Source organism: Sciurus vulgaris, assembly GCF_902686455.1.
Source record: "Sciurus vulgaris genome assembly, chromosome: 15".
Taxonomy (NCBI): domain Eukaryota; kingdom Metazoa; phylum Chordata; class Mammalia; order Rodentia; family Sciuridae; genus Sciurus; species Sciurus vulgaris.
In genome coordinates this window covers 45118863-45143199 of record NC_136476.1, presented here as the reverse complement: position 1 = coordinate 45143199, position 24337 = coordinate 45118863, and the positions used below count along the sequence as shown (strand labels likewise).

At 32.4% G+C, this 24337-nt stretch overlaps 2 protein-coding genes across 6 annotated transcripts in view; one reads left to right on the top strand and one right to left on the bottom strand.

Annotated features, from left to right (window-relative positions):
• The window catches only part of IFT74 (intraflagellar transport 74), an 82392-nt gene that overhangs the window by 23153 nt on the left and 34902 nt on the right, over positions 1–24337 (bottom strand). For all 3 annotated transcript variants that reach the window (XM_079112348.1, XM_079112350.1, XM_079112349.1), the window contains 5 exons: positions 12441–12579; positions 10795–10857; positions 7052–7195; positions 5496–5536; positions 3189–3268 (listed from right to left, as the gene is read on the bottom strand). In XM_079112348.1, coding sequence (XP_078968474.1) covers positions 3189–3268; positions 5496–5536; positions 7052–7195; positions 10795–10857; positions 12441–12579 — 467 coding nt within the window. The remainder of the gene's footprint in view (positions 1–3188; positions 3269–5495; positions 5537–7051; positions 7196–10794; positions 10858–12440; positions 12580–24337) is intronic.
• Positions 14616–23517, top strand: LRRC19 (leucine rich repeat containing 19). Of its 3 annotated transcripts, none has more exons than XM_079112359.1 (5): positions 14616–14747; positions 19256–19388; positions 20255–20768; positions 21761–21949; positions 22715–23517. In XM_079112359.1, the coding sequence occupies exons 2-5, from the start codon at positions 19308–19310 to the stop codon at positions 23041–23043; spliced, it is 1113 nt and encodes a 370-aa protein (XP_078968485.1). In that variant the 5' UTR covers positions 14616–14747; positions 19256–19307; the 3' UTR covers positions 23044–23517. The 3 variants fall into 3 exon arrangements, with proteins under 3 accessions (XP_078968485.1, XP_078968484.1, XP_078968486.1); XM_079112358.1 differs by having other exon boundaries at positions 14617–14747; positions 19299–19388; XM_079112360.1 differs by lacking the exon at positions 21761–21949 and having other exon boundaries at positions 14617–14747; positions 19299–19388.

Below are 24337 nucleotides of genomic sequence, written 5' to 3'. Positions count from 1 at the left end.
ATATCTATTACTGTACTGGAAAACATGAACCCAAGATAGGAATCCTCTAGAATAAACTCTTTGTAGCTAGCCCCTCTTTGGGGAAGAGTCCATACTTGCATCATCCTAAAACAGGGGCCCAAAAAGTGACTACAGCTCAATTTTCACTTTTAATTTAATCCAATTTACAACTCTCTCTGATAAAATGTGGATTATATAAGTTAATTACAAAAACATTTATTTAGTGTTTACTTTTTCAGACACTGTACTGAAGAACAAGATTACCAAAGGACTTCTAAAAGGGAAGCTAACAGCAATTTAGAGAGACCCTGTCTTCAAAATAAAAACTAAAAAAGGTGGGGATGTTGCTCAGTGGTTAAGTGACTCTGGGTTTAATACCTGGTACAAAAGAAAAAAAAAAAAGAAAAAAAGGAAAAGAAAGAAAGACAAATATATGAGTAGATAACTACAATATAAGGTGACCAATGCAGTGACATGTTCAAGAATAAATATGCTCTAAAAACATGGAGGACAGTCACTCAGCGTAGCTCAGAAAAAAGGGAAGAAAGTCAAAAGTTATGCTAGATGAGAGGATACCTGAACTAGGTCTTAAAGGATGAGAATTTAATCAGTTAAAGTACAGGAAAGAAATATTCAAGACAAAAAACAAATAGTAGCAGCAAAGGGTTAGAGCATGAAACAGTTTGCTGAATGGTTTCTAAATTGTTATTAGAATACAAAGTGTAGAGACATGATGGGTGGAAAGGAAGGACAATGATATAGAGGCAGATTTCACAGGGACTAGTATGACATGCAAAAATTCTTTAACTTTATCTTGTATGTCATTGGCAAACCACTGTTAAACAGAAGAATGACACAGAATCACACTTTACATAAATCACTCTGGCAATATTACAGTGGAACAATCTGAGAGGGAGTGGAGGTGGGGTGACCAGTTAGGAGGCTACTACAATAGTTCAGGCAGGAAATAATGAGGTCCTGAACTAACAAGTAACCTTCTAACAAGTAACCATCTAACAAAACCCCCTGTGCTGTTAAACCAATGATCTAAGATGATTACAATGTAGCAGAACAAAAAATGAATGCATCCATCCATACATACACAGATGTGTGTATATATATATACATATATACACATGAACATATAAGTAACACATATCATACATATTTAAATATTTTTGCCACCATTACATAGAATTAGATTGTCTTTTTCTGCCTTAATAAAAAAGGACAAAGATTAGAAAACAAAAAGAGAAATGGAAGCTAAAATTCAAAGCATTCTGCATTTTATTTCTCTCAGAACTAGCAATTTATTGTTATCTAATAATACATTATTTTAGTGAAAATTTAGATTTAAGAAGAAGAAAATTATTTAGAAAAGAAAAAAAAGGCAAAAAAAAGAAAATTATTTTGAACATATCCTACCTAAAAGCATCAAAAATCAAAAAACATTCAGATTTTTCAAAATAGTTTTGAATATATTAATGAGGAAAATCTAGAAAACTAGTTTCCATAAATGAAAAGCAACAAAATTATTTAGTAAAGAAAATATTATGGTCTAAAGATACAAAATTTCAGTAAGATAGGAGGAATAAGTTCTAAATACCTATTGTACAACATGGTAACTATCAATTAATAACAATGTAGTATATTCTTGAAGATCACTAATAAGAGTGGATTTTGAGTATTATCACCAAAAAATAAGTTAGGTAATACATATATTAATATGTTTAATTGAGCCATTTCACAATATATATGTATTTCAAAACCTTATGCTATACACAATAGTTTTTGTTAATGAAAACACATTTTTAAAAAATAGCATGATGTTATTCTTAACAATTTATTGTGAGTCTATCTTGCCATATGTGACATTTAATATATATATAAGCCTTGGTGAGCTAGAACAATTACACTCTTTTCATATGAGAAAACTAAAGCTTGGGCAAATTCACTTACCTAATAACTAAGATTTAATGTCTATCTGCCTTTAAATGCCTTATTTAAAGTCATTCATAGCTATATGTAAATTAAACTATGTAAATCTAAGAACATTTTTATTTCACTATGTAGCACTTCAAATCAGAAAGTTAAGCTTAGATAAGGCAATGGAACTATGACTTTGGAGTCAAAGAGATCTGGGTTTAAATCTACACTTTACTCCTTACTAGCTGAGGGAATTTGAGTAAATTATATAACTTCTTTGAGCTTCAACATGTATAAAACAGCTTAACAAAGCTTCACAGAATTCTTGAAAGATGGCAAAGTGATCATCCCAGGTAAGCAGTAGTAGGTAATGATATTATTCACAACTAAAGCATAATAAAATTATATGCCACCTTAAAAATCAAAGTTAAAAAAATTAAAATAGAACATTCTTTCCCTGCTATGAATGTTTCCTTAGTCATAACAATTACATGTGCACTTTTTATACCATAAGGTCGGCAAGATTATCCTGACCCTTTCCCTACTGACTCATAAGAATATACAGTCAATTAATTTGAGCGCATATTACCTAGTTTGCAGTTAATGTGCCACAGGGAACCCACGTTTCTCTCCTTTATTAGGAAGAAGCTGGCCAGGAAATTATAATGCTCAACCTCTTCCTCTATTCACACATACCATTATAGTTTCTAAACCCCCACCAGAGAATTTCCACATTTAGACCCTAAGCTTCCTTAGCTGTTCTGGTCCCTACATTGCTTCTTTAAATCTCATTGTTGGAGAAAGTTGGGTGAAGAAGAGGATAATCAGTGTTTGCCACCTCATACACGAACCTGGTTGGGGAATTAATTTTTCTGGGTTATTTGTGATATTTGTGTCTTGATTCTCACCTCCTCAAACTCTACCAATTTCTTTAATGTTCGACCACATTGAGGAATAATACTTAGGCATCTACAACTATTTTACTTCATAAAGAAAAACCTGCTTTATACAACTAAATAAATTCTTATCAAAATGCAAGCATTAGGTTATTTCAAATTTTTGAAAAATTCAAATAACTGCTTTAATGTTACTTATAATATTCAACAGCATATAACTTAGTAAAATTAAAGTATCATAAAGAATTAAACAATAAATCCACAGTAGTTAAATTACTGCTGAGATTCCAGATAATGCTATATCAATATTACTATATAGCTATTAATCTATATCATAAAAATGTAGAAACACACTAGAAACATTACCTTGGTGTTCCTCTAAATCCATATCAAGTTGTCTAATTTCTTCAGTAAACTGATTTGTTTTTTCTTTTATATCTGTTAACCTGTTGAAAATATTATTTAATAAATTTATGAAGATAATAAGATGCTCAGTAAAAACAATGATGTTAGGACACTTTTCTAGGTTGCATAATATCTAGAAATAATGTGCCCTATTCTGAGGACAATACTACAAGCATAAAGAGAAAATATTTTCTAGACCTGTTTTCATGATTCTTATTTGGAGCATAAGTGTATTCTGAAAATATTAGGTTACAAGGCTACAACAGTAAACTGTTCCTTTTAAGCTTTGCTTGCCTATTAAGAAAGTGGGAAATATTTAGCAACCTTCTTTTTGTAGGACTGTATAAACTAAACTATGTTGGCACCCAGAAAAAGAATATCTACTCCTCATCAAAGATTATACAGGTCAAAATCTTGACCAAAAGCAGTTATATTTACTACAAAGCAAGATAATGTCACACTAGAATTAGAACAGTCATACCCATCAATGGACTGGAACTCTGAGTCCAGAAATAAGACCACATATGTGTTTACAGTCAAATGATTTTGAAATGGGGTGCAAAGAAAAATAAATAGGGAAACAATGGTATTTTCAACAAATAGTGCTGGGATAACTGAATATGCACAAAAGAATAAAATGGGACTTCTACCTCATATTATATATAATAATTAACCCAAAACAGATCACAAAGATTTAAATATAAGAGTTAAACTATAAAACTCTTAGAAGAAAGCTTAGGCACAAATCTTTGTGACCTTGAGTTCGTTTCTCAGATATGACACCAAGGGCTGGGGATGTAGCTCAGTGGTAGAGTGCTTGCTTAGCATATTTAAGGCCGTGGGTCTGATTTCTAGTCACACACACACACACACACACACCCTCTAAAAACTTAAGCAATAAGAGAAAAAACAGGTAAGCTGACATTATCAAAAGTGAAAACTTCTGTGTTTCCAAGGACATAAACAAAGGAGTAAAATGATAACCCACAGAATGAGAGAAAAATTTTGCAAAGCATACATCTGATAATGGTCTTGTATTTAGAATACAAAGAACTCTTATAAATGTAATAATAATAAAAAACCCATTTTAAAAACAGGCAAAGAAGTTCAATAAACATTTCTCCAAAGAAGATATGCACATGGTCAGTGCACACATGAAAAGAAGCTAACACCCATTAGCCATCAGGGCAATGCAAATAAAAACCATAACAAGACACCACTTAACATCAATTAGGATGACTAGAATAAAAAAAAAGACAGAAAATACAAAGTATTGGTAAGGATGCAGAGATACTGGAATACTCATAAGCTGCAGCTAGAAATGCAAAATGGCATAGTTGCAGGAGATCCCAAGCTTTTGTCTTTTGTAATCATTTGATCTTAATGGGACTCTAACTCATCCTGTTAAAGAGAATTAGCATATGAACCAGCAATTCTATTTCTGGATATACAACAAAGAGAAGAAACATGTATGTTCACACAAAAACTAGCACATCTACTACATCATGTACAGCCAGAAAAATGAGAAATTATACTCCATTGTATATGATGTATCAAAGTGCATTCTACTTCATGTATAACTGATTAAAAAATTTAAAACCAAAGAAAGCATAATAAAAATAAACTTTAAAAACTAGCATATAAATGTTAATACCAACATGAGTCATAATAGCCAAAAAATGGAAACAAACATCCATCACCTGATGAATGTATAAATAAATTATGGTATATGCATACAATGGAATATTATTTTAAAATAAAAAGAAATGAAATACTGAAACATGCTACAACAGAGATTAATCCTGAAAACATATGTTAAGTCAATGGATCCAGGCACATAAGACCATATACATATGATTTCTCTTTTATGCAATGTCCAGGATAGGCAAATCTGTAGAGACAAAAAGGAGATTACTGGATCTAGAGCTGGGAGAGGTGCAAGGGAGGTAATGGATAAAAGCTGTGGGGTTTACTGGGGTGACTGAACAGACTGGGGGTTCAACTCCGTAAATATACTAAAAAGTTCTAAATTTATACTTTAAATATGTGAAATACATGAGCTATATCTTAATATAGCTGTGTTTTTAAAAAAGCACTTATACTATTCAATGACTCTAAATTAAACTCAAGTATTCAAAGCTATAAAAATGAAACCTGCATCTTAGTATCCTCAATGTGAACAACATGAAGAATACCTGTAACAATATGCACTATCGTACTTTTAAAATGTAATTTAGGAGATGAGAAACAAATATAAAATGTACTTACTGTCTCTCCATGCTGGCTATTTCCTGATTATCTTCTTTAACCTATATAAGCATAAAAAGAAAATAGCATTTAAAGAATAACTTATTATTAGATTATCTTAAGGAGAATTTCCCTCTAGAGTATGTTGTAGTAAAATGTCAAATCTAGTCTTGAAACCTAATATTTGGAATTCTACCTTGGAAGGTAAATAGACCATCACTAAGGAATTATTCAGATTCCATCCTGAATAAAAACTGATATACACACATATATCCACAAGGCACCATCAGAATAACACATTTTCAGACCAGAACCAGTTAGGTAATATAAGCATCTAGAATTTGAGACCCTCCTATACCCTAGGGTAATGGGTTGCCAGAATTTTTACAAGCCCTATTAAAACTGAATTTCAGATAACAATGAATAACTTTTAGGATATGTGTGTAAATGTAATATTTAGAATATCCTTATCTCATATATATCTTTTCCCATATATATCTACCTATCTAGATATAGATAAATGAATTTTAGATGACTTTTATGAAATTCAAATTAACTAGCCATCCAGTATTTTATTTGGCAATCCTAGTCCAAGATTACTCTCTTCTCCAGTGATTCTGTTGACTTCTTCCTAAGGAACTTCAGGAGTTCTAGAATCATACATTTCTTGAATGATTCTAACATTTAAATAGTCCCTAAATTGTTTCAAAAGATTATAAAAAACTCACTGGGTTCCAAACCCACTGGGCTCAATCCTAGACTACAAAGGAGTTCCTGATTAGAGCTGTGCCCAAATATATACTCAAGTCTCCTAAGGACCCTAGAGTTGGGGTATCTCAAGATAAACATACTAATTATGACTTATAACTAAAGTCAGTCTTGTGGTACAAAGGAAGCTACAAATACACATAATATGATTCTGTGAAATATAATTTCCTAAGACATCTTAATTCTATCTCCTTCATGGAGGCACTGATACTAACAACTACCAAAAGTCATTAGACTTGGGATATTTCATTTTCTAAAAAATGACTAAAAAAATTTTCTAAAAGCTGACTAAAACAAATAATGGAACATATCTTCAATAAGATTATATAACTATTTAATCATCAATAAAGCAGAGTTTTGAGGTTTCCTAGAAAGGATCCAAAACATGAAATGGCAAAATGTGCAAAAAGACCATATAAAAGAAGGATTTAGCCAAAAAAACCCAAAACAAAACAAAACGGTCCATGTGAGAATGTGATTTTTTTCCTAAATTTTCTTGATCAAGTATTTCATATTTAAGTAAAGTTAACTTTTTTAAGAATTTCAGCTTTTTAAAATAAACTTTATTTAGTTTTGTATGTGGTGCTGACGATAGAACCTAGTACCAAATGCATACTAGGCAAGCACTCCACCACTGAACCACATCCCAGCCCGAAGTTAACTTTTCACTATTGTTTTTACACAATAAATTGTTCATGTCCCTAAGTAAAGCAAATCAACACAAATTTAATAAAATCCAAAATTAAGTATATTTATTTAAGTTAAATTAAGTATATTTATTTAAATTAAATATATTTAATTTTTCCTACCTGCTTAAGTAATCTCTCTCTCTCTTCCATTGGAGATCCCATGCTTTTGTCTTCTGCCATCATTTGATCTCGATGGGACTCTAACTCATAAAGTTTTTCATGTAGCAATACAGCCTCCTGTTTTACCTGGGAATGTGCTATTTCCTAAGGAAAACAAAAGGGGAAATTTAATTAAGGTCTTTATGGATTTAGATGATGTCATTAAGGCCTAATCTGACATAACTGGTGTCCTTATCAGAGAAGAGACCAGGGACACACAGTGAGAATGCCATGTGATAGCACAGGCAGACCGAAGTGAGGCAGCTGCAAGTCAAAGAATGCCAATGACCGATGTCCACCACTAATAGCTATGACAAAGCAAGGAAGGATTCTACCCAATTTCACAGGGAATATATCTCTGAAAACCCCTTGATTTCAGACTTCTAGCTTCCAGACTGTGAGAAAAAAAATTGTTGCTTTAGGCCACCCAGTTTGTGACTCTTTGTTATGGCAGCACTAAAATATTAATACATGAAAATAGAATAGTTATTATCACTACTATTCTACTGCTCACAATGGGAAAGTAAGGATGTTGATAAAATTGTTATAACAAAAAGAATTAGGAATAATGGCAGTGTTATGGTTTGGAGGTGAGGTGTCCCCCAAAAGCTCACATGTGAGATACTGCAACAAGGTTCAGAGTTGAAATGGTACGGTCCATGAGAATCTTTACCCAATCAGTGATTTAGTCCCATGATAGGGATTAACTGAGTGGTAATTGAAGAGGTAGGGTGTGGCTGGAGGAGGTGGGAACTGGGGCATGGCTTTGGGTATATATTTTGTAACTGGAGAATGAAGTCTCTCTCTCTGTTTCCTGATGAAGTGAGCTGCTTCCCTCTGCCACACTCTTCCACCATGAGTTCAGCCTCACCTCAAGTCCCAGGGAATGGAGCCAGCCTTCTATGGACTAAGACCTCTAAAACTGTGAGCCCTCAAATAACTTTTTCCTCCTCTATAGTTGTTCCAGCTGGGTCCTTTAGTCATAGCGGCAAAAAAGCTGACTAAAACAGGTAGTAATAGTGATGATTAATTGAATCTATTATTTCTTGAGCATTTGTTCTGTGCCAGGCACTGTACTCCATGTACTTTATATGCTATCTCTAATAATGAAGCATTGTTCTATGAGATAGAGTTATTACTATCATCTCCATTTTATAGACGAAGAAGCTGGGGATATAAGGTTTAAATAATTTTCCAAGTTAACAGAGATACAAGTGATAATAACGATATTTGAAGCCAAGCCCACAGCATAAACACAGTCTTTTTTTTCCCCCTCCTTCATTTATTTATATTTTCTGGTGCTAGAGATCAAACCAAGGGCACCAAGGCCTGGCATATGCTAGACAAGTGCCTCACCACTAAGCAGCACTCCTAGCCTCATGACCAAATTCTTAAAGAGGGAACACCTCTTTTTTGAAAGTAGAAGAAATCTTTAAAAAGGAAAACATAGGCAAGGGAAATATATGAAAGTCCATAACAATGGGTTATATATACATATATGCAGTTTAAGAAATAGATTAGTTTCAGAAAGAGAAAAAAAAGGTATGATAATAAAACACAGAAGAAAGGCAGGTATTTTGAGCTATCATTTTTCATAGTATCTCCTTTTTCCTTTTGCCTAATACCACAGACTTGTTCAAACTCTATGTTGCTGAAGCTTATTTTGATCCTTTACTTGTTCTTTTAATTCTCCTGTGAACTAAGAATGACAATACAGAGTAGTGAACAAAAACTAGATATTAAATAAACACTAGTCAATTGACAGCTATATGAAATGTTTAATTGGACAACAAATCCAGAGTAAATAAATAAAAATAAAAGGAATCTGGTAGGAGTTAAGTTGAAACAGTGACCTGTGTTTTCTTGATATGAGAATATGGTAAATGTTTCAAAACTTATTTTAGGCATGTATTACAAGGCCAAAGAATAGTGGCACCAATTTAAAAAAAGAAAAACAACTAAACCAAGTTTAGAGGTCTTGCTTTTTTCTATGGAAATTAAATTTGTCAAGTGAAATGAGACTTTATTCTCCAATCCACTTCAAAAGACAAGGAGAAAGTCTGCATGCCAGCTGCATTAATATTAATTATTCCTTGAAGCATATTTCCATTACCACAGAAATCCAAGGAAAATATTATATGTACCTAAAGGTGGACAACCACACATAAAAATCAACTTGCTATTTTTAAACAACTTTTAAAAAGCACATTCTAAAAAGAATTATAAATTACGCATGCTTATTTCTTTTACTAGGGAGATGACAAACTACAACTTGTTTAACTACAACTGTTACTAATCCTATTACCATATCTATCTTAGTCTGTAAAGGCAAGCAAAACAGTACACCAAACTGAACTTTGAGGTACAGACAGTAAATATACTGAAGTGCCACAGATAAGAAAAAGTAATTCACAGAAAAAAAAAATTCCATCAGCTAACAAATCTATAAACAGATACTCATTTTTTTGCACAAATAAATGAAAATTAAAACAAGGTAGTAGTCAGGTATAATGATGCCCACCTGTACTCTCAAGTTCTAGGAAGGCTGAAGTGCAAGGACTGTTGGAGCCCAAAAGTTTAAGACCAATTTGGGCAACACAGCAAGACCTCATCTTAAGAAAAGAAACAAACAAAAAACCAGACTAATAAATTGGAAAAGTTGTATAATCCCTGCTGTTAAAAAGTGCAGGGGAAAATAAACACTCATATAAGTTACTCAAGAAGTAAAATTTGAAACAATGTTTTGGGAAGCAATTTGGCAGTCTCCCAACATTTCAGAAGTATATACTTTCCAGCTCAATGTTAGAAATTAATCTTATGATACATAACTTTGCATAACATATGTTTTCACTGGAGCATCATTTAGGATTCCAGAAAATGACAACCAACCTATTCATCTACAACACTGTTATAATCATACAATATAATACAATGCATTTGAATCAAGGGGATCTCTAAAATGATACAAAATAGACATTCCATAGATGATGTTGGGCTGAGGGTATAGTTTATGTGGTTCTGGGTTCAGTCTCAGCACAACAAAAGTAAAAAAATGATGATGTTAAGGTGAAAAAATAAAAAGGTACAGATAACATATGAGCATTTCAGGTATGAATCCCATTTGAAGTTTTCCACAACTTTAAAACCAAGGCAGAATTACAGGATTGTTGTGAAGATTAAATGACCTTGCTAGTAATATGTTTAAGAGCTCAAAAATAATAGAGGAAGCACTCAATAAACATCAGAGTAGTTCTGTCTAAAGAGAGGGACAAGAAAAAGACATTTTTACTTTCATCTTTTTTGATTTTTTGAAATCATAAATGTGTTTTGTTTTGTGAATTGAAAATTGCCTTAAATAAACAAGAAAACACAAGCTTTTACATCCTTAAAGGAATTTACTAATCCCTCTTCCTCTCCATTTGGTTTTAAGTCTCTTGTGCAAATATTTAACTTACTATTAGATTTTTGCATGCCCCAGTAGAATAGAATGATTTGTTTTGTATATGATAGGTATTCAATAGATAAATCTAATTTTTTATCCATCTAAAATCTTTGTGGTCTACAATGGGAAGAAAAATTACTGAACTCCTGTTAGTAAACTGCTAAATAAATATGTACACATACTTAATAAGTTCCATTAATAATCAGCTGAATTATCTTTTGTAACTGAGTGATATAAGTACCCCTTTTGATTTTATACTTACAGTTTCTAGGCTCTCTTTTTTCATGTTCAGTGAATCTAGTTGTTGCTGAAGTGTATCTAATTCCTAAGAAGGAGGAAGAAAAGTGAATATAAATTACAGTAAGAATGATTTGTTTCTCCATTTCATTTCAAATGTATAAAGTAAATTTTGTAAATACCTTCAATTGGTATCGTGCACATTGACTAGAATTTGTTAACAGTTCAATATTTCTATTTTTACTGATTCCTTTAAAAACGTTGCCATATACCTTCAAAAAAATTTGAAGCTTGTTAAATATAGCTAGACCTTTTCACAATGAATCATTATGGCATTCTGATAATTTGAAATACCAGAAGCTTTAAAATTATTGATGTTATTCTTAAAACTAGGATTTTTAATTTGATATTCAACCATAATTTTTTTAAAATCTTTTGCTCAATTTCTTTTAGGGCCAAGACCTACCTACATGCACACACACAGAGAAACGTGATTCACTCCTAGGGGTAAGGTCCTTGTTATGGTTTGGATGTGAGGTGTCCCCCAAAAGCTCACATGCGAGACAATGCAACAAGGTTCAGAAGAGAAATGATTGGGTTGTGAGAATCAATTAATCAGTGAATTAATCCCCTGATAGGGATTAACTGAGTGGTAACTGAAATGGTAGGGTGTGGCTGGAAGTGGGAATTGGCGGTGTGGCTTTGGGATATATAAATCTTGTATCTGGAGAGTGGAGTCTTTCTCAGCTTCCTGTAACCATGTCAACTGCTTCCCTTTGCCACACTCTTCTGCCATGATGTCCTGAGACACCATGAGCCCCAAGGAATGGAGTCTGCTATCTATGGATTGAGACCTCTGAAATCGTGAGCCCTCAAATAAACCTTTTCTCCTCTGTAATTGTGCTGGTCAGGTCCTTTAGTCACAGCAGCAAAAAAGCTTACTAAAACAATCCTTAAACTGATTATTCATTTATATAACCCTCAGAAAAAATTAGATATACCTTGGTTTTAACAAGTTATTTGGTAAGTATTGTATCATTTCTACAATATTCTTTCTTCAAAGCTTCATTGTACTTTATAAATGTTGTCTAAAATGAAAAGTTTAAACTAAAATGTCAGTGAAGGAAATATCCGAGAAACTAAAGTATAGTCACTATTGGCATTTATAGGGCCTAAGTCTTTGCTAATCTTTTAGTTAAGGATCAGCTAGGTATGAAAGGTACCATCATAACTGAACACTGGAAGGATTATCAATAACCCCTCAGCAGGTGCCCAAATTGCTACTTAACTAACATGTTGAGGGAACAATGGCCATCCAAATCAAGAACATAACATATAAAAGAGGTGTTGCTTATTAGGCAGGAAGAAAAAGAAAAGAAAGCTAATATCCATATGGCTCTTTTGGTTCATGAGGTCTTTTAAGGTTCTCATTAAAAGCCAATGAAAATTAAAGTGTTCTCATGTATCTGTATGATATGCAAAAATGAAGAATGCATAGAAGTGAACAAATAATAATTATATAATGTCAATTAGCAGAGGATTCTGTTAAAATGAATACTCCGATCACAGGTCTAGACAAGCTCTCAGGGAATGCTAATGCTGTTGATTTTCAGATCACATTTAGTAAGCAAGACTGATACATGCCTAGCACATTACAGTAATTAAAATTACCTGCAACAATTTCTCATTTGTGGTTTTCATTTCTATGTACTTGACTTGTTTATCAGGTGACATATTTCTAATAATGCCATCTGCTGCTTGTTTTTCTTGTTCAACTTCTTCTTCTACACTTCTAATTTGTTTTTCTTTCCTGAAACAAAAGCACACAATATTTCCCTTACTATATTGAGAAAAAACATCAAATAATTCCAGTTAGGTCTTAATGTAATAGAGTACCTCAAGATATTGAAATACAATGTGTGACTAAAAAGTTTTTATATTGGTACCCCAAAAAATCCCTATTTTTAAAGTACATAAAATTTGGCCTTCATCAACATAGGCTTATTTTACATCTTTCCTTTTCCACTCCCAAATCCTATTTCTATATTCTAAATTTTACTTCACTAAGAAAACACAGATTATCACAGAAGATCTTAAGTCCTTACACATGAGAGGATGCATTTACACTTCTTGTTGTCATACCCTCAAGACAAATATAAGATTGTTAAGTTTCAGAATCATGGTTTTCAAACATCCTTTAGCCACAGGAATTCTTTGAACAAATGAAATCTTGTATAGAAATCTGCCAAGTAAATCATATAAAGCAATGCAGCTCTGACTGAATTGGCAACTAGGGAGACCTCTAATACAATTTGATTTTTTAAAAAAGAAATCATAGCTTTAGATTTATAGTAAGCTTTACTTACCTGGGCATGTTGAGGGTGGTTATATGCCTTAGTTCCAGTTACTTGAGAGTCTGAGGCAGGAGGACTGATTAAGCCCAGAAGCCTCAGGCCACTAGCTCAATGGTAGAGTAACTGCCTAGCATGCTGGGTTTGATTGAGCTTCATGATAAACAAGCAAATGAATAACTATAATAGTATGCTTTACTGAAATTCCCTTTTACTTGCCAATTTAATTAAATAGGTATCTGATAAGTTATGGCTATATTTTAGCACTGTAATAATTTAATCTCCCTAGAAACATAACTGTTATGTAACAGTGAAGTTATGTAGAAGCAATAACCATCTTATCATATAATCACAAGAAAATACCAGTGTTGTGTGTCTTATATGTAAACTCAATTAATAGAGTATATAAAGTTTCTGGGAAAAAATAGGTGAGACAGAGCCTGTGTAAATACTTTAAAGATTTTCATATAAAAGCCTGATTTAATATACATTTTCAGTCTCGAGATCATACAGTTCTAATTTGGCTTCAAACTCTGAGTAATCTATCTCTATTTACTGTATTTTGCTCATGGATATCAACTACAGTCTTCACAATCACCAGTTAAGCCCAGTGGATGCACACATCCCCACACCTACTCTCCACTAGCATGAATAATCTAAACTCCAAAATTCCCCTACAAACATCATCTCAAAATAACCAAATAAAAGATGAATATAATGAGACAGATAACCAGGAATATTAATTTATTTTTTGTCTCTGTTGGATAGGCGGGGATGTCTTCCCCTCGAATTTCAATTACAACAAATGTGTTTGCTGTTATTACAATTTATATGGGTATGTGAGCTCAAACAACTTCTAAGCAGAAAATATCACCTGTTTCAATCTTTGTTTTATTGACTAAGGATACTAAAGTCCAAAGGTATCAATATTTTTGAACTAAATCATTCTAAACTTTGTGATTATTCTACTGTAGTAAGATGGGAACTAACTTTGTACAGTATTCCATTCTACAGACAGGAAATTATAGCAGAAGGAAGGTAACTGATTTTCTGAAGGTCATACAATGGCCAACTGACAGGTCTTTTGGTAGTTTGAGCACTTTGCTCCTGTTGTAACTTAGCAGTAAAACCACCAGTGAAGGTGTCATAAAAATGGGTAAACAGTAAAGTTGAAAGGAAATGGAATACAAACTAGTGTTATCCTTTTTCAGTTTGTACCTTTCTAAATACAAAATAACATTAGGATTAACAAGTTACTTTAGAAACAACATATATTTCAGAAACATGTGAATAACTTAGTCACAAAGTGAAATTGTCAATTTGTCAATATTTTGATAAATTTTTGAAAAGTAAGGAAACAAAGGTTAAGCAAACCACCTTCCTTGTTGCACCAACAAAGTCAAAGAAGACTTTAAGAAATTATTCTTCTAGTCAATCTTTTGCTAAGGAAGTTCAGCGTTTTTTTAATTACTTATTCACTGGGTACAAAGGTTAAAACAAAGTGAAATCATATGACATACTTTTTTCTAATGGTGTGAGCGCCTCTGCACCCAGCTCTAATGGTGTAGAAGAAACAGAATAAATTTCTTTAGCATACCAGTCTCAGAGACAAAGGGAAAAAGTAAAGGTAAGATCATGTATATTTATAGGTTTGGTTGTTGCTGAATTAAAAAAAAATTAAGTTTGTTAAATCTGTACAACAATCTCTGCCTTTAATAAAGAATGAAAGAGCAGAAAATGTGATTATATTTTCAATTGGTCTACCTCAGAAATAATACAAACCTGAAACATGACCAAGGAATCCTTCCCAAATAAAAGTATAATGCAATATAATTATTTTTCTATGAAGAAAAAAAGGTTAAATCTAGCCAAATTCATAAATTTTTTTATTTTGAAATATACTAGTAATGTAGCATTTAAATGAAGGTGTAAGATGAAAAGAATTGCTAAAAGAAATTGCTGAAGCTAGAAAATAATTATTATTTTTACTTAGTTTTTTTCCTCTTAAAATTTTCCATTTCAAGTTTTAAAATTTGCATAAACATACACAAAACCAAGAACAAAGATGAGTAATCTATAAAACTGTTAAGGACAGGAATGAAGTTAACTATCTATTATTACCATCTTACTCCAAATACACTGAATTCTGGCACAAATATTTAAAATAGGTAATGAGAAAACTATGTATGAATTTCATTCAATGTAAACAATTATAGCATCTGTTTATTTCATGGCATATAGTAATCATATCACTTACAAAACCCCTAAATTTGTACTTGAAACCTCATTAAGAATATGACTTCTTTTTTTAATAATTACCATTTCCTGTTTAAAGCGCTTTTTTATTTGAAGCATACTTTGTAGGCTACGTAAAAGTATTCTTAATCTTATAAAATAATTCAAAAAACTGATATTCCACTTGTTTTGTTTTTTACGAGTTCCTAAATAATCATTAAATTAAAACTCAAAATAACATTTGAAAATAAATTTCAAAATGAGAAGAAAAATTCCAAAAGAAGAAAAATACAAAATAATTGTTTTCTTTTTAAAACAACTCTTTGAAAGTATACACTGACTCGTGGACAATTTCTTCATAATCTTCTGACTTGCCACTCCGTAGAAATTATTTCTTAAAGGCAGCCAGCAATGCTGCCTTTCAGTGTCATGATGATCAATATTCACTCGATCTCTAAATTTTCCCCTCTCAAAAGGTACACAAATATGTGAAAAAACCCATGGACAATGTTGCTCAAACAGCGTATTTCACAACTTTAGATCTAAAAATTCTTTAGATTTATTTAATGCTTCCTTGTATAGAACCTTGAGCTGAGCATATGCTGTTTTTAAGTCTAAAATTTATCAAGAGAAAAGAAAATGTTTCCTTTTTCTTTATTTGCACTGGGGATTGAACCCATGGGTACTTTACCCTGCTACACCCACAGCTCTTTTGATTTTTTTTTATTTTGAGACAGGGTCTCGCTAAGTTGCTTAGGGCCTCCATAAATTGCTGAGGCTGGCCTCGAACTTGGAATTCTTCTGTCCCAAGTTGCTGGGATTACAGGTGTGTACCATTGTGCCCTGCGAAAACATTTCCAAGTCTTACAATCTTATTTTTTAGCACACTAGAAAAAACAATTATTATTAAATATATAATATAGACAGCAATTTCTATGTATGCTCACAGTTCTACCTTGCCTTCATTTTCTTCCTCACCTGCTTCTATTCTACTTCAAGTCCTTACTTAAATTCAGTTTCTTTGTAATCTATTTGCCTCCTTTAACCACCCCTTATCTATACATATCTGAAAAACTAAGTCCCTTACCTCTCCATTCCACCAAAAACATCAGAAAGAACTTTACCACACCACTGAGAAATACTGCAACAAGCTATTGAAGAGGCTGTGAAACTATCCCTAGAGATCATTAAACACATGTAAATTGTATGTTGTAAATGACTTAGGCATCCCCCTTTATGGGCAATGGTAAGGAATAGTGATAGCCTGAACTCATTTCTGGCTCTAAAAAGGGTTCTATTATGATCTATATCCAAGCTGCATCAAATCAAGGAGGCAGAATAGCTTTTTCTAACAAATTTAATTATGCAAAGAGAGAGTAGATGGGGAATAAAGTTAAACAGATCAATGAACTAAAGGCAAGGAGGATGCTGACTATAACAGACCAGCACTGAATTAATAAATTCCTATTGCTAATAAGACAACAGACTTTAGTAATTTAAAAAGAATCCTTTCATTCTGATTAGTTTTTCTACTTCCAACACTGATGAAGTAAACTTTCCTGGAAGCACCTTAATTAACTGTTACAAATGCTCTAAGAAGGTTCCAAAGACTAAATTTTAAAATACCCCTAATGGCAGGATGTATTCATATCCTTTTCAAAACAGAAAATTTGTATGCAGAAAGGAGTTCCAATGTCAACTTTGAGAAAACAGACAATGAGAAACATAAAGGTCATGAATAAAATGATTAAATGGAAAGTTAACCATTTAATAAAAATAGTTTTCTGCAATAAATGGCAATTTCTAGTAAAAATATCATGTGAAATGCAGTCATTAACATGACTCCTGCTCAAAATTTGGAAAAAATAAACAAATAAAAGGTAAAAAAGAGTATAAACTCACAAGGACACAAAGAACAGAAGGGTGCAATTAACAATAAAACTTAAAAACCAGAAAGTTAACAGATTAATAGAAATTGACTGAGAAAGTGAAATTTTCCTGAGTCAGCAAATGGAAAAACACTGAAAAGTCACTTGATTTATATTCTTCAGGAACTCTGAATACCAGAAATGGCAGCGCCAGGTATTCTGAAAGTAGAGGAGGAGGGGCTAGGTCCAATTTGCCTAGTATGTACAAGCTCCGGGTTCAATCCTCAGAATGGGCAAAACAAAACTAAAAAACAAAACAAAAACCTTTGTTTTAACAGAATCTTTTTCAAAAGATCTAAAGATAATGACATTTATGGATTCCCCAAGAAAACCATTCAGCAAGTTCACTCTAAAATGCAAATTCCAATTAGCTTTTTAGTGCCCCATTCTTATACAGAACCCCAAAACAAAATATTAAGATATATGAAGAAAGCCTCCAATTAAACTATGAAAGTATAGCCTGGGGACACACAGGCTATTTAAGGGAAAAGACAACAAAAGGCATGCACACACAAAATAATAATAAAGGCAAGAAACAACAAATACTGCTGCAGAAAATACTGAGAGAACAAAAAGGTCTTAGAATTAAAAAGAAGACAGGAAATAGTAAACTTTAATAGAAGAATTTGAAGATAAAATTGAGGATGTCTCAAAAAACAGAGAGTAATGTAGGAAAGTTAAAAAAAAAAAAAAAAAAAAAAAGAAAGAAAAGAAAGAAAGAAAATCATTCCAGATGGTCCAATACCCAATTCAATGGCAGTTCTCCATAGAGAAGTGGTACTTGGGAAAAAAAAGTGATGAAGAAAATTGTCAATATTATTAATGAAAAATTCTGAAAATTTCCCAGAAATGAGAAATACAGCTTCCAGATTCAAAGCAACAATCAAGTACCCAGTTTAAATGATGAAATTAGACCTTCATAAAGATACAGGATCATGAATTTCAGAATACTGATTTTAGAAGCTTTGAGGGTTAGAAAAAGGCAAGTTACATAAAAGGATAAATAATTACAATAACAGAGTAACTAAAACTCAAAAGACAATGGGGCAAAGAAATCAACATTTTCAGGGAAAATTATTTCTCATCTAAAACTCAATTTCTGGTCAAAATATCTTTTAAGATACAAAAAAAATTTCCCTCCTAATTACCTTCTCCAGAAGTTATGAAGCTCCATTGAAATAAGTCAATAAGCCAAGAAAGGGCATTCTAGAAAACAGGAATCCAATAACAAAGGCAAAAGAGAATCTCTGTGATGAGGTCAGAAGTCAACAATGGTGATGGTAGCAAGCTCTAGGAGAGGTTTTTTAAGCAGATGAAAGATAAAATACCTAACCTGCATTAACTAGAGATTTGCTATGAGAGGGTGAGCATAAATTCATTTAAAAAAATATATATATACATGTGAAAAAAAAAAGTCCAACTGATTTGGAGGAAAAAACAAACACATGCAGCAATGGAAAAATAATCCTGTTACATGGCTCAATCATTGATAGCTTATATATATGATAACATAAGTGCTGAATACTCATCTAAAATTACAAGTGACTATGTTAGAAAGTGAATGACGTATTGAAGAGTAAGGTAAAGAGTATCTGAAAGAAAGCTAAAGATTTTCATCTCCCACAGTTAGTTTTAAGTCAACGGCTAATACCTAAAATTGAAAAATCAAGAATTAGCAATACAAGAATATAATTAAGCACACATATATACATAGACATATGTTCCTCTGGGCTTTCTTTTTCATATATTTATTTAAAATTTTAGATGTACAACTACTTCAATTACTTTAAAGTTTCTTTCAAAAAGATCTGAGACAACCTAGAAAATATTCTCAACCTCCACAGGAGCTTTTTGTTAAGATCAGAGTGCAGAGATGGGGAATAGCAATGATTTTGTTTATCATTCTATGTATTTTAAGAAAAAAGATTTTAAAAAGAAAAGGAAATCAATATGTCCTCCATATTCTCTACAGTTCTTGTCTTCTACTGAGATGAAAATACTCTCTCTTCTATCAGGCCTGCAATATGAAATTCACATGCACCACAGTCTTGTTTTGGCCCTTCTCCATGCTATTATTATTGGACAAAAGCCAGTCTTCTAAAACAGTAAGTTTTTAAGATCAAGGAAGTGAAAATGTTTTCAAAGGTACATCTTATACATCTAGTAAAATATCCAAAGCAAACACCATCACCACTATAAAATCTGATCCCTAAACCACTCTTTAGTTATCTGTATATATTCAATCTGTGATCTAAGTCATCCTAACTTGACTTTGTTTCATTTTTAAAAGTTGATGAAAGAAGAAATCTGTAAATTTTCACCATAAAGTCAGAGATTGGTTTCAAGACATAAAACCCACAGTTTAAAGTTATAGGAAAAATTTCAACTATTTCATTGTATCTTCTACAGAAGGAAAGCACTTCAGGTTGTGTGGTTCATTGAATTTAATCACAGCTTAATTTCTGATATAAGGCAAATATTTCCTTTTAAAATACCAAACTTTGAGCTGTTGACCCAATAAAGCTTAAATTGGGTATTATTTTTTTAATTATTTAATAGCCCTAGGTATGTGTTGTTACCTCTGATTTTTAAAATTTATACATTTTAAATAATTCCCCTAGAAATGCCTACGTTGCACATTAGAAAATTAGTTAACCAAATTATTTAACTTATATTTCTACACATAAAAGTAGGAATATATCAATACTTTCTATGATGATTACATTAATTACAGTTGGGAGACACCTGTATAACATACTAGTATTTCCTTACTTAATTCTATTAGAATATCCCTGATCTTCTCTATTTCATCCCAATAAAAACATTCCCTTTTTCACATTACAATGCCAAAAGATTAGATAGATTTTTTCCAAAATGTTTTCCTTCCAATGTCTAAGTGTGTGAATATGAAATTTTGAGAAATTCTATTAGTATTCCTAATTAATAAATTTAAATTTTTTTTCTTTTTTAGGAAGTTAAATATAATTTCACTGAAAAGAATTTTTCTTCGATTCCAGTGGGTATCAGTAACAATGTTACTATCCTTGATCTCAGTTATAACAAAATTACTCTGAATGAAACAGATATAAAGGTGCTACAGATATATTTTTTACTCACTGATCTCTATTTGATTGAGAATAATATCACTATCTTACATAATAATAGTTTCAGCAACCTCTCCAATCTAGAAATCTTAAATATCTGTAGAAATTCCATTTATATAATTCAACAGGATGCATTTGTAGGCCTAAATAAACTAAAACAATTACATCTCTGCCAAAACAAAATATTACAACTAAATCCTGACGTGTTTATGCCACTGAACAACCTGAAACTTCTGAATCTGCAAGGAAATTTGATAAGCTACTTTGATGTACCACAACTATTTCATCTGGAATTAATAATTTTATATGGAAATCCATGGAACTGTACTTGTAGTTTATTTAATTTGCAGAAATGGTTGAAAACATCAAATGTGATACTAGGTAAGCTATCATAATTTAATCAAAATCAAAATGTGTTGTCTTTTGGTATTCTGCCCTAGAAAAATCTTTTTCATGTTTAAACAAACAACAAAAAACCCAGCTGGGTGTGGTAATGTATCCCAGTAACTACAGAAACTTAGGCAAGAACATAGCAAGTTTGAGGCCAGTTAGGCAACTTAGTGAGAACCTGCCTCAAAAAAATTTAGAAAGGTTTGGGAATATGGTTCTGTAGTGGAGTATGCCTGGGTTCAATCACCAATACAGAAAAAAAAAAAAAAAAGAAAAGAAAAGAAACAAAACTACTAGGCTGGGGTTGTAGCTCAATGGTAGAGCATCTGCAAGGCTCCAGAACTGATCCCCAGCACTGTAAAAAAAAAAGGTCAAGAAATGAAATTTCTATTAAAGGAAACCAGGAAAAAACATTTAAAATGTAACTGCTGGGGATTGTGAGTATAGCTCAGTGGCAGAGTACCTGCCTTACAAGCATAAGGTTTTGAGTTTGATTCCCAGTGCTGTAGGGGTGGGGGGATGGGGACCTAACCTCTAAAGAGATACTCTCCTTTCCCCAGCCTCAGACAAAAAAGAAATTTAAATGTGTTGGGCTTGAAGAGACAACACATAAGACACATTTTTTTAAGTACTTCCTGTTTATTATTGGGACATCTTGTTGCAGAGTAGGTAAAAACCAGTGCCTTACTTTGTTAACTACAAATCAGACTCTGCTTGAGATCCAGATTGTAGCTACTATCATATCAAATTCCTTACTAACACAAACTAAAATATAAATAGTATTTAAACTGTATTTATAAATGCATTTAAACTGTATTTATAAATAACAGGAATGAGTATCACCTCACATTATTATGCATCAACTGTTGTAATATTCTTAATAAGACAGATACGTCAAAAATTCTAGATAAAATACTTATAAATGTTGCTAACCATTCTTATTCTCTATAAGAAGTTTTAATTTATTCACTCTTTTTTACCAGAAAATGAGAACATCACCATGTGTAGCTACCCAGATACCCTGAAGTGCTACAATATCAAAACAGTACCCTACACAGCTGAATGCTACTCAAAATTTGTTTCATCTGTAACTGAAGATCTTTACAGTCATTTTCAGTCCATTAGCAATTCAACTTTTAATAGTTCTTTAAACAATTTCACAAGAAATTCAGGTAATGTATTGGTTTTGAATATAATATTGCTGAAGGTATCATACTAAATTAAGTTAGGAAGTCTCTTTATCTTTCTTCATTTTGACTTTCTATAAACAATGTAAAAGAACATTTCCTTATCTCAACAAAAGATTTACAAAGTACTAGAATTCAACATAGGCTCTATTAGTTATCACCCAAATACTACCATTCATTGATTATTTAACTTTTTGAGGCAAGTCATAATTTTTAATGAGTACAAATCAATACTTGCCTTATGTGAATGGGTAGCAACACCTGCAAAGACAAGTGGATAAGGGATGAGTATCCTTTATCCAAAATACTCCAGGACCAGAAGTGTTCTGAATTTTGAATTTTTTTGAATTTTGGAATATATGCATATACCTAATGAGATAGAAGCCAAGTGTAAATATGAAATACATTTGTTTCAAAAGCGCCTTATACATACATCCTGAAGATAATTTTAAACTATTTTTAATGCATTGTGCTTTTATTGATTTGTCACATGAAATCAAGTGTGGAATTTTTCACTAATGGAATCATGTTGATCCTCAAAATGTTTCAGACTTTTGAGCATTTTGGGTTTTCAGATTAAGGATGCTCTCAACTTGTAGTTATTTTAGGCAAAGGTATTCTTTCATCATACCATAAAATATCTTGTATTTAGTAACTAGTAACTTGTGTACCAATATTAGAGAGTAATAGGACATGATTATGATAATTTTGTTTTTGTTAACTTAACAAAATCTTTCTTTTCCATTTAAGAACATGAACCTCTTGGAAAAAGTTGGGTTTTTCTTGTTGGTGTTCTTGTCACTGTACTGATGACTTCACTCCTCATTTTTACGGCTATCAAATGCCCAATATGGTATAATTTTCTGCTTAGTTACAATCATCGCCGCCTAGAAGAGCATGAAGCAGAAACCTATGAAGATGGTTTTCCTGGAAATTCAAATTCTCTTTCACAGATAGCAGATACAAACTCTGAAGACACTACAGTAATATTTGAACAGTTACATTCATTTGTGGCAGATGATGATGGTTTTATTGAAGATAAATATATAGATACCCATGAACTATGTGAAGAAAATTAATTTTAAAATGTTTGTTGATAAAATATTAGTCCACTCACAGCTTAGATATGGAGACTTGATATGTAAAACATACCAAACTAGAGCTTACTTCATCTTAATATATCCAAATATCATAAAAATGTTTTTCTTATTGAGCACGGAGGTCCAAATGAAGTAATGACACTCCTAAGCTAACAGTTACACAGTTAGTTAATCTACAATACTAGCATTACTAATCTCAGTAGTACTTAGGACAAGTAAAAAGAAGGCTTAATGTATATTAATCATTATATAAAATGAATAGATTCTCATATTAACATTTGTGATATAGTAAATATTAAATTACACTAAAGTCCTAATCGGTAAAGAAATAAAAGATTTTGGGTTTAAATCCTGAGTTAAAGTGAAGAACAGAAAGAGCTTCAACTACACACTAAGATCAGTTCTATGCTCACAGAGTGATTTCACAGAGTTGAAAAATATTTTACGCAAATGCTTCCTGAATTAGCAAAACAGAATTTGCTCAAAATTTAGTAGTAATTTAAAGCACAAGGCACAGTGTTCAGGTATAATCCTTAATGATTACTACTGATTTCAATCAGAAAGAAAAGCTATCACCAAATTGCATGATTGCCACAATTTAATATCATGGTGGCTTCCAAAGCGGGCATCACAATTATTTATGAATTCTATTACAAAAACACATATTTCTGCCTCTCTGGGAGATTATTCAAATGAATCTGTGCTGGGGCTAAGGAATCTTTGGGTGGTCCATGAACAGCTGATAACACAGTGCAATGTATTTCAAATTGTTTTCTATAACACTAACCTCCAGAGAGACATTCAGAAATATTTTTAGAATAAGAGGAAGGTAAATGGGCCAAGCGTAGTGGCACACCTGTAGCCACTCAGAGGCTAAGGCAGGAAGACTGTGTTCAAGGTAGCCTAAGCAACTCAGCAAGACCCTGTGTCAAAATAAAATTTTTAAAACTGGCTGGGCAGGGCATGGTGGTGCACACTTGTCATCCCAGCAGCTCAGGAGGCTGAGGCAGGCGGATCACAAGTTCACAGTCAGCCTCAGCAATTTAGAGAGGCCCTGAGCAACTTAGCAAAAAAACCTGTCTCAAAATAAAAAATAAAAAGGACTGGGAATAGGGCTCAGTGGTTAAGCACCCCTGGGTTCAATCGCTGGTACCAAATAAGCAAATAAAATAAAAAATGGATGGGATGTAGCTCAGTAGTAGAGCACTTGCTTAGCATGTGCGATGTCCTGGGTTCAATCCCCAGTCTGTCGCTGTCTCTCTGTCTCTGTCTC

Excerpts from the sequence above, each read along its gene's own strand:
- LRRC19 (XM_079112359.1), top strand. The coding sequence starts at position 19,308 with ATGAAATTCACATGCACCACAGTCTTGTTTTGGCCCTTCTCCATGCTA. Across the intron at positions 19,389-20,254 it reads AAAGCCAGTCTTCTAAAACA|GAAGTTAAATATAATTTCAC; the intron begins GTAAGTTTTTAA and ends TTTCTTTTTTAG. Across the intron at positions 21,950-22,714 it reads CAATTTCACAAGAAATTCAG|AACATGAACCTCTTGGAAAA; the intron begins GTAATGTATTGG and ends TTTCCATTTAAG.